A 10,904-nucleotide genomic window follows, 5' to 3' on the forward strand; every position below is an offset into this window, starting at 1 on the left:
TATCCCACTGTTAAAGTCTCAAAGATCTGAAGCTTCCCACTGTCAGAAGGCAGGGTTAGATGGGGAAGAAATTCTTCCCTGGGAGGGTGGGGAGGCCCTGGCACAGGTTGGCCAGAAAAGCTGTGGCTGCCCCATCCCTGGAAATGTCCAAGGCCAGGTTGGACTGGGCTTGGAGCAACCTGGAATAGTGGAAGGTGTCCCTGCCCATGGCAGGGAGTGGAACTGGATGATCTTTAAGTTCCCTCCCGACCCAAAACACTCCATGTTTTTATGCCCAGGCCCTTTTGGATTCACACACCATGGCCAAAGTGAAAACTCCAAATAAATCTCCATCCATCCATCAATCCATCCATCCATCCATCCATCCATCCATCCATCCATCCATCCATCCATCCATCCATCCATCCCTCAAATCTGCCCTGATGCCAGCAAGTTTTTCCTCCCATCCAACTGATGGAAGTGGTTGTCCTCTCCTATTGTGCTGCACCTTCATTGGGATGGGCTTCACACCTCTGGAAGTGGGCCCTGACTCTGTGGTGAGGAAGACGATGGTCCAGTGCCATCATTCCCATAAATTTCAACTCCTCCAGCAAGCAGACAGGCGGGATGAGCCCCACGGGAGCAGGGAATGAGCCGGTACTTTGGCACAGCCCTGCCAGAAGGAGTTGGCAGCACATTCCCTTCACATTCCCGGCCTCCTTCCCCCTCTCTTCCAACCTCTCTTCCCTTCCCTTTATGTAAATGGAAAATAACAATTAGTTTATTTTTGCTTGTGCAAATTACAGCTCCCAGGGAGCCGCCAGCTGCCAGGGCTGTGCTGGAGCCGCGCTCCAGCCCCGGCCTTTTCCATGAATAAATAACCTGGTGGGGGTGGAAAGATGCTCCCTCTGCTTCCCCTCCGCTCTCATCCATGGAAAGGAAGGATTGGAGGGGGGTGAAAACCCGGGGAACCTTTGGGGTTTATGGTGTGGGTAATTAAACACTGAGCTGATGATTTAATTGGGAGCTTGGCAAGGAGGGATACGGAGTTGTGGGGATGGAGAGGGGAACAGGGGCATTCCCAGGCACTGGGGATGGCGACTCCAAGGAAAGCTGCGCTTCCCAGACAGCTGAGATAGCAAAGGGCATTGGCTGGCAGGATCTGATCACGTCTGGATCTGAGGACTGACGCTGCCCTGGAATGTTTCCCACTTGGCAGCGAGCTGTGCTCCCTGCACACACGTGGATGTGCGTCCTGCATCCCACAGCCGGCATCCCAAATCCCACCTGCTTTATCCCACCACCTGTACACACACAGGCAGTGATGGGTATGAGCTGGAATTCCCGGCATTTGCTGGTGTTGCATCCTTGATGGAGTTTATCCAGTCAGGGAAGGGTGGGCTGGGCAGTGCCAGGCTCCTTCTTGATCCTCACAATCCAGAGTTTCCCTTTCCTCCTGGATCAAGGGGCAGTGACAACCAGCACAGAGCCTGCTGCAGGGAGTATTCCATATCCCACATTCCTTACCCCATCTCCCATGCCCATATCCTGCATCCCAGTTCTCATATTCCATTTGTCACATCCTTTATCCTGCATCCCATATCCAATATTCTCCATCCTTTCATCCTGTACCCTATATCCCACCATCTGCATCTCACACCCAATGATAAATCCTGTATCCCTGCATCCTGCATCCCATATCCCGCATCCCAATACCTGCATCCCACACCCAATGTCCTGCATCCTCACATCTGGCATCCCACATCCTAAATCCTGCGTCCTACTTTTTCCATCCCACCTCCTGCATCCCATATCCTGAATCCCACTGCCTCCCTCCCACATCCAATGTTCTGTATCCCTGTATCCCCTTCATCCCACACCTGCTGTCCTGTATCTGTGCATCCTGCATCCCACCTCCTGTATCCCATATCCCTCCTCCTGCATCCCACACCCATATTCTGGATCCAACTACCTGCATCCCAATTCCCACAGCAGCAGGAGCATGCCTGGATGGAGCAAACCCACCCAAACCCAAGGAATTTGGGATAAAATTCCATCTGTGGTGCTGTACATGTTATGCAGGGGGGTTTTCCATGTTCTGGATTTTGGGAAGGACCTCACTTCCTGCAGAGTTTAGGGATGACATCAGTGGAACTGGGAAGGCAGAGAGCTGGAAAAAATTCCAGCCCCCAGGATGAGCTGTGCAGTGCCAAAGCCATGGTCCCATGGCAGAGCTCTGTTCTACTGAGGTGATAAATAGGGATAAATTCATTTATTATAAATATATTTTTATATAACATGGGCAGGGTCATGTTTGTGTCCCAGGGATGCAGGAATATTGAGGAGGCAGGCAGACACAGAGCATGGAAAGGAAGGAATGTGCAAAAATCAAACTCTGGCCGAGCCAGAATATAAAGATCTACTCGAGCCAAAAAATTCCAGCTCCAAACTGAGCCCAGGCTCTGCTCACAGTGGCTCAGCCCTGAGCTCGGAGCCAAATCCAAGATTTTTTTTTTCCCCCAGGATTAATTTGGCTGAGATTTGAATTAATTCCAGCTTTTAAAGTGCACATTACCCCAAATTCCTCCATGCCCAGCAGCCCAACCTGCTTCTACCCCAGGACTGAATTCCAGGACTGGAGTTCTCACCTTACGGAGATGTCAGGATTTGTGGAGATGTCGGGATTTGTGGAGATGTCGGGATTTGTGTGAACACCAGAGCAGTTTTGGGACAAACCTGTGGGGTGGGAGCATCAGTAACTGAGGAGGAAGGAGCGAGGGACACTTTTGGAGATGCCTCGTTGATCATCTTGTGGTTTTCCACCCGATTCCAGCGATCCCGGTAATTCCCGCTTGGAAGTGGCACGGAGCACCCTGCACCGCTTCAAGGGGACTTTGCCAGGGGCTGTGCCCAATCCCCAGCATCCATGGATAAGGTGCTCCAGGGTACTGCTGTGTTTGGGGGTGAGCACCCCCCAAAATCACCCCTCTGCCCTGTGGAAAACCGACAGGCTGGGAACCAGGAGGAATTCCAGCCATTTCCCAGCTCAGTGATGCCCACTGAGTGGGAAAGTAAAGCTTGGAAATGGGGTTAAGGAGCTCTGCAGGAGGGGGACATGAAGAGCACCCCCAGAGCTTGTCCCCATGTCCCCATCCCAAGTGCCAAGCAGCCCTTGGAGCATCCTTTTGGATTGGGCTGCTGTTTCCACCCCTGGAAAAGGCAGAGGATGGAGCTGAGGATGCAGGAGATGCCCAGGATGAGCGGCGGGACTGCAGATCCTCAGAGGAGGGACAGCGCGGTGTCCTGAGTTCCTGCTGCAATCCCCCAAAAAGCAGCAGGAAGATGGAGAAGGAGGCTCCAGCCCCGCTCAGGGATCAGGAGAAACGAGGGGAAAGCTTTGAAACCAGGTCAGAGTGACCCCAAGCGCCACACGTCCTCCTGCAGCAGACGTGGTGGCACCTGCGGATGTCGCAGTCCTGCGGCACACGGGTGACACACGACCCCGTCCCGCCACATCCCCATCCCAAAACATGTGTCAACACGCTTGGAATGCACACACATGATCCTGCAGATATTGCAGCCATCCCAAAAAAAGCTGCAAACCCAAGCAGGGACCACCCAGACACCCCCCAGAGCCCGGGGTGCAGGAGGGGCTCAGTCCCAAAAAGGAGACAAGTCATAAAACAGCCAAATTTAGGCTTAAACTACTTTGGGTTTTATTATTTATTCAGCAAAGCTAAATCCCAGAAAGCCGGGAGCTTCAGGAGCACGGAGAAAGCCAGGATGATGGGGTATAAGGGTAAAATTCCACCCCACAATCTCCCCAAAAAAATTGTGGGATGAGGTCTCCAAATGGAGGTCCAACATTAGTGGGTGGCAGCAATACCCTGTGTCCTGCTCCAGCTATTAGGATTTCAAGGACGGTTTAGGGAAAAAAAAAAAAATCAGTGGAGAACTAAAAAAATAAATCAAAGTGGCGCATGGAATTGGGGTCCCCTTCGGGATAGAGAGGCAGGGATAATAACCGGATTGACAAAATAATCTGGGATCTTTTCCAGGTTGTTGGACCCCAAAATAAAACCAAAAGGAGAGGGCAAAGGGGAAAATTTGGAATGTTAAATCGCTGCCTTCGCTGCGCCGTGGAAGCGGCGAAAGGATTCCGGAGCAGGAGACGATTGCAGGAACCTCACGGGCACCGCGCTCTGTCCTGGGATGACACCCCATGGGACAGCGCTCCCACAAAACCCCACACAGACCCCAAAGCCAGCTCTGCTTCCCCAACGAGCCCCAGCCCAGCTGGGAAAAGGGGCAGTGACCGCCAGGATGTGCCAACAGGGAATGGAGATCCAGGAGAGAAAGATCCAGGAGTGAGGATGGAGACGGCGGGGACCGAGATCCCCCAGTCTGGTTTGGGGAAGGAACCAGCCCCAAATACCTTTTCTTCCCCAAATTCCTATTTGATCATGACCACACAGCTGGATGTGCTCTCCCCCCAAAAATATATGCCAAGAGAAAGGGATATTGGGAGGAAAATTAGGGAATTACCCACCAGGAAGCTGTGATTCACCTCCAAAAAATTCGGGGACGCGATGTCCCGCGAGCGGCTGCATAAGTTAATTTTATTTAGAGCCAGGTTTGCAAAGTTTCCCTGGATCTAAATGAATACAGGAATAAGGGGTGAATCCCCCACCTTTCAAACCCCACTTTTTGTCCAGCCCTGGGACAAATCTCCCTCTTTGCATCCCAGCTCCCATCCCAAAATCCAAGTCCAATATTGAGCCGAGCTCAGGCTGCTCAAAAATCCTCTGGTCACACAGTAAGACACCAAAAAGCCAGAAAAAGATAAAGAAAAAGGGGAGTGAGGTTTGGGGGTGCAGAAAAGGCAAGACCAGAGGGTTGTGGAGTTGCAGGCACCCCACAAATCCAAGGAAAAGCTGGGGCGTTACATGAGCACAGCTGAGATTTATGGAAGCGGCGGGAGGGAACACGCCACAGCTTGGGGACCTGCCACAGCTGAGCCTGGGCAAAAATATAGGACAGAAAATACACCAAAATATTAAAAAAGCACATAAAATGCCCCAAAAAAATGTTGTACCAAGGGTTGGGTTGGAATTTGTCCCGCTGAGTTCGGGAAAAGCTGCAGCTGCGCTTGGGGTTTGCTGCAAAGAAACATCCTTTAAAACGGTCCCAAAACCCCACAAAATCTCAGTAAAATACCAGCCCAAAAGCTTGGATTAGGGAAAGTGTGGGCTTGGTCCTATTTTAATTAAAAATTCAAGGCGGAGAAGCCAAAAGAGGAAAGAAAAATAATTTATTACCGTTGAAAATCAAGCCAGCGGCTCATCGGGACGGTGTCGGACAAGCTGGAACCAAACTGGATCCGGTGACTTCCCAGCAGCTGCAGGGATGAAGGTCTCCAGGACCCTCCAGCCAGGAAAGAAAACCAAAACCACCCAGAACCCGGCTGAAAAAAAACAAAACAAAAACAAAACAAAAAAAAGGCAGGAAAAGTGAAAAGCCAGAGTTCAACGAGGCAGAGGCGACGCTCAACACCGGACTTATCTCAGCGGGAGCTCGGGGAAGGTTTTGCATCAGCCCCGGGAATCAAAGGGATAATAAACAACCCCCAAACAGAACCCCGATGATGCGTGGACTCCCCCCAAAAGTTGAGAGAAAACCCGACCCAGGGTCTAGTTGAATATAAGTTTTTATCTTGATGCAACATCATTAAAACCGTCACAAATCGAAACAACAGGTCGTTAAAAACGCTTCGCACGATCAGTCCCTAAAATGCACCAGGCTCCCAAGCTCGCTTTGTCCGCAGGACCCTTTTGTTTTCCCCCCCAAAATTTGTTTTTTTTTTTTAATTTTTTTTCTCCTTTTTTAAATAAGCAACTCGTTTAAAAAAACCAAACAAACAAACCCGCCCCGCTCCTCCGCGCAGGATCGGTCCCGCTTTCGCTCCAACGATTGCACGAATTCTTAATCCTTTTTTTTCCTCTTGTTTCCACAACAAATAATGTGCATTTTCTTGCCGTCTGTTTTTTTTTTCCTTTTTCTCCAAACATCGAGGTTAAAATAAGATTTTCCGTTTCCCAAGGGTTAATAAATAAATCTGGTGCATAGTGAGATAGCAGCCAACCGTTTGCAGTCCATATATTACTATATTGCCTTTCAGGTCACCCTAAAATTGTTACCTTTTCCCCTCCCGCCCCTCCCCACTATTTTTAAGAGCATAGATAATTTTAAATCTCTATAAAACAGTATTATTTCACCCAATCGATTCCTGTATATAGTGCATTCGGCTTCTTCCCAACATCGTTAAATTAACTCGGATATTATTTGCATGCTATTACATACAAACTTTTAAGACTCGTGTAATTTTTTTTTCTCTTTTCTAAAGGATTTTAGGGTTTTTTTGTTGGTTTTTCCTTTTTTTGTTCGTTTTCTTTTTCTCGTAAATCACCAAGCAAAATATAGGCTCAAGGAAAAAAAAATAAAAGAAAGAAAAACAAAAAAAAAGGCAAAAAACGAACTAACTTTCTACATATTTACAAGGGTGAATAAGTTAAACGTGGCTCAGGTTTGCCGGCCGGGAATGGGGGGTGGGCGGAGGGGGCCGGACAGGGCGCAGCGCTGCCGGGGACCCCCCCGGCCGATCCGTGGGGGATCCCTCGAAGAATAAAAATCCCAATGGAGGGGAAAACCCGCAGGAAAAGGTGGGGAGAAGCCACCTGGATGGCGCTGATGCTCCCGGGCAGGGGGGCGGGTGGCCGTACACGTCCCGCATGCAGGGCTGCCCCCCACTCCCCCACCCCGGGACCCCCACCCCGAGTCCCGATGGGTGGGTGCGTGGTGGGAGGGAGGGAGTTCGACTTCCCCTCCCCAAAATTTCGGTGGGGACTTCATAATATTAATTTTTTTTTTCTTTTTAAATATAAGCGGCGGGTTTGCTCTCTCCCCGCATGAGGAAAAAAAAAAAAAAACCAAAAAAAGGGGATCCCACCCCATCCCACCAGCCCGGCTCACATGAAGAAGTCAGCGGTGGCTTTCGGGGCGGCGGATGGGGAGGGCTCCCGCGGGAAGCCCCGGCCGGCCAACTTCTCGTATTTTTCTTTGTACAGATCCCTTTCCTTGGCCAAGCGGGTCACCTCCTGCTTGAGCTGCTCCACCTGGCTCTGCAGTTGGCATTTCTCGTTCTCCAAGATGTGCCGTTGCTGGACCCGCTTGTAGCGGCAGGATTGAGCGTAGCCCCGGTTCTTCAAGGTCCTCCTCTTCTGCTTGAGGCGGATCACCTCCTCCTTGCTGAAGCCCCGCAGCTGCCGGTTCAGCTCCCGCACGGACATACTCACCAGCTGATCGTCGGAGAACCGGTCCTCCAGGCGTAGGTGGTGATGATGATGATGGTGATGGCCGGGATGGTGATGCGCGGCCGGCGGCAGCTCCTCGCCCCCGAAGGGCTGAGGTCGGAAGGGCTCGTACCCTTGGTGGTGATGATGATGGTGGTGAGGGGCACCGATCAGCGCCTCCACCGCGTCCTCCGGCGTCAGGTTGAGAGCTTCGGGGTTGAGGTGATGCTGGTAACCCGACATCCAGTACAGCTCCTCCAGCTGCTGTTTGGAGCCCAGGGAAGCGGCGGTGGTAGCCGGGGGGCCGGGGGCCGGTTGCCCACCGGGGCTGGGAGCGCAGAAGCTGGGCGAGGAAGGCACGGAGGAGCAGGGCGTGCTGAGCGGGGTGGACGACAGGGACCCGGCGGGCAGGCGGTGGCACAGCCGCTCCGCCTCCGCCGGCTCCTTCTTCACCTCGAACTTCATCAGGTCGAAATCGTTCACGTACTCGATGGCGAGGGGGCTCGTGGGCAGCTCCGCGCTCATGGCCAGCTCCGAGGCCATCTCAGTCCATGGAGGGACCGGGGGGGAAAAGCCCCCGGGCACCGCCGCTCACCGAGGGTCCCGCGGGCTCCGGGAGCCTCCTCCGAGCGGGCTCCGGCGCAAGCGGCTGCCCAGACCGGGCTCCGGTACCCTCCGGTGGGGCTTTGCCGTGGGGTTCAGCGGGGCTCAGGGACCCTCCGATGGGGCTTTGCCGTGGGGTTCAGCGGGGCTCCGGGACCTTCGGACGGGAATCTGATGCCGGGCACCGGGACCCTCCGGCGGGGCTCCGCTGCGGGGCTCAGCCGGGCTCCGGGAACTCCCGACGGGACTTGCGGCGGGATTTTGCGGTGCGATTCAGCCGGGCTACGGGACCTTCTGACGGAGCTCTGCGGTGGCGTTCAGCGGGGCTCCGGGACGCTCCGACCGGGATCCGCTGCGGGGCTCAGCCGGGCTCCGGGACGCTCCGATGGGACTTTGCGGGAGGTTCAGCGGCGTCCGAGATGGGGCTCTGCTGCGGGGCTCAGCTGGGCTCCGGGACCCTCCGCCGGGGCTCTGCTGCGGGGCTCAGCCGGGCTCCGGTGCTCGCCTCGGACGGGACTTTGCGCTGCGGTTCAGTCGGGCTCCGGGACCCCCAGCCGGGGCTCCGCTGAGGGCTGCGGGGCAGCCACCTCTCTCCGTCGGTGCTCGGCTCCGCTGCTGCGCTCCGGGACCGTCCTCCGAGCGCCACGGCTCTGCGCTCGGGCCGGGCGGGCTCCGCCGCTGCCTGCGGCCGGTTCCCAATGGCGAGGAGCGGGCAGCGCCCTGCCCGCCCCTTCCTGCCTCCCCTGGCACCTGCCCCGGCCCCACCTCCCCGGGCTCCGAGCCTTCTCCTGCCTCCTCCTCCTCCTCCTCCCGCCGGGACACGGCGCCCTGGGGGCGGGGGCCGCTCCCCTGCCCGCCCCTGCCCGCGACCGGCGCCGCCGCCGCCGGGAGCTCAATGGAACTCGCCGCCTTTTATACGGGGAAAACGAGGCACGGCCACGCCTACTGGGGCGAGGCTTAGCGCTTCCAGCCTATCAGCACCCCGAGAGCCCGCTTGGATTTTCATATCCCCATGGCAACGCCCCCGGGGCAGCTGTCAATCTCCGGAGGCGGGGAATGCTCCGGGTACCCCCTGGACCCCCTCGGCCTGCCTATTCCAATGTGCGGCTTCATCTCTCACCCTCCGCCCCGAACTGAGTGTGGAGTGGGGAGAAACATCCTAGAAATCCTGATTTCTTACTCCCTAAAAAGGGGAAATATCTGAAAGGGAGTTACTGAGCCTAAATCGGGTTTGGTGCCACCTCGCTGAGGGACCACAGCATCGGAATGCAGCCCCTTCCTCACCTCAGGAACAGCCCAGGGTCCTTCCCTGGCTGGGAGAGCATTACTATCCTTGCAGAAAGTCAAATAAATATAATTTTGGGGATTTTTCGGGATTTTCCATAAGCTGTTGGTGGTCAGGCTGCAGCCACGTGCGCCTCTGTACTCCAGCGCTGCCTCTGGTTTCAGAGGTGGCGTCGCACCTGGCACAGGTGACATCCACACCTGACACATGAACGGGAGTGCCACCAGACGGAGGAGCAGGATTGCCAGCCCAGCACCTGGAAAAGGTGTCACTGGCACCCAGAGGCAGCAGGTCAGGGGGTTTTTGGGGTGCTCATGCCACCCCTGGATGAGGCCCTGGTTGGGATGTGGCCGTGCTGCTCCATCTGCAACCTCAGGGCTGCTACAGCCTGGGAGGAAGAGGACAGGGAAACTGAGGCACGGGGCAGTCACCATGGAGTGTTTCCACCTAATCCCAAGGGATGAGCAGGTTCATCCCACAGAGGCTGGCAACACCCATCCACTCATCCCATGGGCATCCAGGATTGTCTCTCACCTGCAGGATGCATCCTGGGTCCCACTGCATCCCAACCCAGCTGCATCCCACTCTCCTGCATCCCACAGGCAGCTCCTTGGGATGTGGGGGATGACATTCCCCTCATCCAGCCAATCCTGCATGGAGACTCGGGGACAGGGGACACTGCTCTCCATGGCTGCGAACTGACCCTTTAGATATAGAGTCAAATCAAAGCAAAAAAGGTGCTTTTTGAGGATGAAAACATTTATCCCACTGCAACTCCAGCAATTAAAATCCCACATTGTTGCTTTTGCTGGATCTGGCCTCTGGGGAGGATCCATCTTTCTGCTGCTACTTGGGTCAGGGCAGGGGGGGCATTTATATGAAGGGTCATGGATGCAGCCAAAGCCCTAAACATGACCCCCATTCCCTGGTGATCCTGGATGTTATCCCATATTGGACACAGATATCCCACTTTGGAGTCCCCAAACTTGGGCATGACTTGCGGGAGAGGGCAAAGAAGTGGACAACAAAAAACCTTTTTTTAGTGGGGTGGTTTTAACCCTTTTTGCATCATTGTGTCACCCAAAATCCATCACCACCCCACCTGTGTAGCAGGATACTGGGATCCTGCACTGGGAAAAGATGGGGTGCCACCTCCTGTCCCCTGGCACCCAGTTCCTCCCCAGAGCTGCTCCACCCTGGGGGCACCTGGCCCCCACCAGCAGCTGCCACCCAAGCTGGGACAGGAGCCACCAAGGGATTAGGACCGGGCGGGGCTCCAATGGGGCCGTGGCTCCCCAGCGACACCCCCGGGGTATTTTTAGGAAATGCCCATGGCATGTCCCCAACCCTCCCCGCCACGCCGGGCCCGTCAGCTAAGTTTACTCACAGGCGGTCAAGTGACATAACCAGGTTGGTGGCCTCGGCATGGTGGCAGGATGGCGTCACCTTTCACTTTTAGAGCTCGTGTGCCCCATCACTCCTCGGAGCAGGGCTGGGTGCCCACCTGGGGCTGCCTCAGTTTCCCTGGATGGCACACAGCTCCCACTTGGGGTGTTGTCGGTTTGGGGACAGTGACCTCACCCCATGGGAGGGTGGTGTCCACCACAATGCACCCCATGGAGAGAGGGTGGGACCATCTTGGTGATGCTCCACCAGCAAGTGCCCCACAACCCAATGTTGCTGCAGGG

The 10,904-nt window shown here is 55.0% G+C and overlaps 1 protein-coding gene across 1 annotated transcript; it reads right to left on the reverse strand.

The window, feature by feature from the left end:
- Positions 1 to 5,670: 5,670 nt before the first annotated feature.
- On the reverse strand, positions 5,671 to 8,770 carry MAFA (MAF bZIP transcription factor A). Its single transcript, XM_064703652.1, has one exon. It carries the CDS (start codon positions 7,869 to 7,871, stop codon positions 7,005 to 7,007), a length of 867 nt encoding a protein of 288 aa, XP_064559722.1. The 5' UTR covers positions 7,872 to 8,770; the 3' UTR covers positions 5,671 to 7,004.
- Positions 8,771 to 10,904: the final 2,134 nt, after the last annotated feature.

The sequence above is a fragment of the Zonotrichia leucophrys genome, chromosome 2 (assembly GCF_028769735.1).
Source record: "Zonotrichia leucophrys gambelii isolate GWCS_2022_RI chromosome 2, RI_Zleu_2.0, whole genome shotgun sequence".
Lineage (NCBI taxonomy): Eukaryota > Metazoa > Chordata > Aves > Passeriformes > Passerellidae > Zonotrichia > Zonotrichia leucophrys.

Bases quoted from the DNA above. Each gene is read 5' to 3' on its own strand.
- MAFA (XM_064703652.1), bottom strand. From the start codon at position 7,871: ATGGCCTCGGAGCTGGCCATGAGCGCGGAGCTGCCCACGAGCCCCCTC.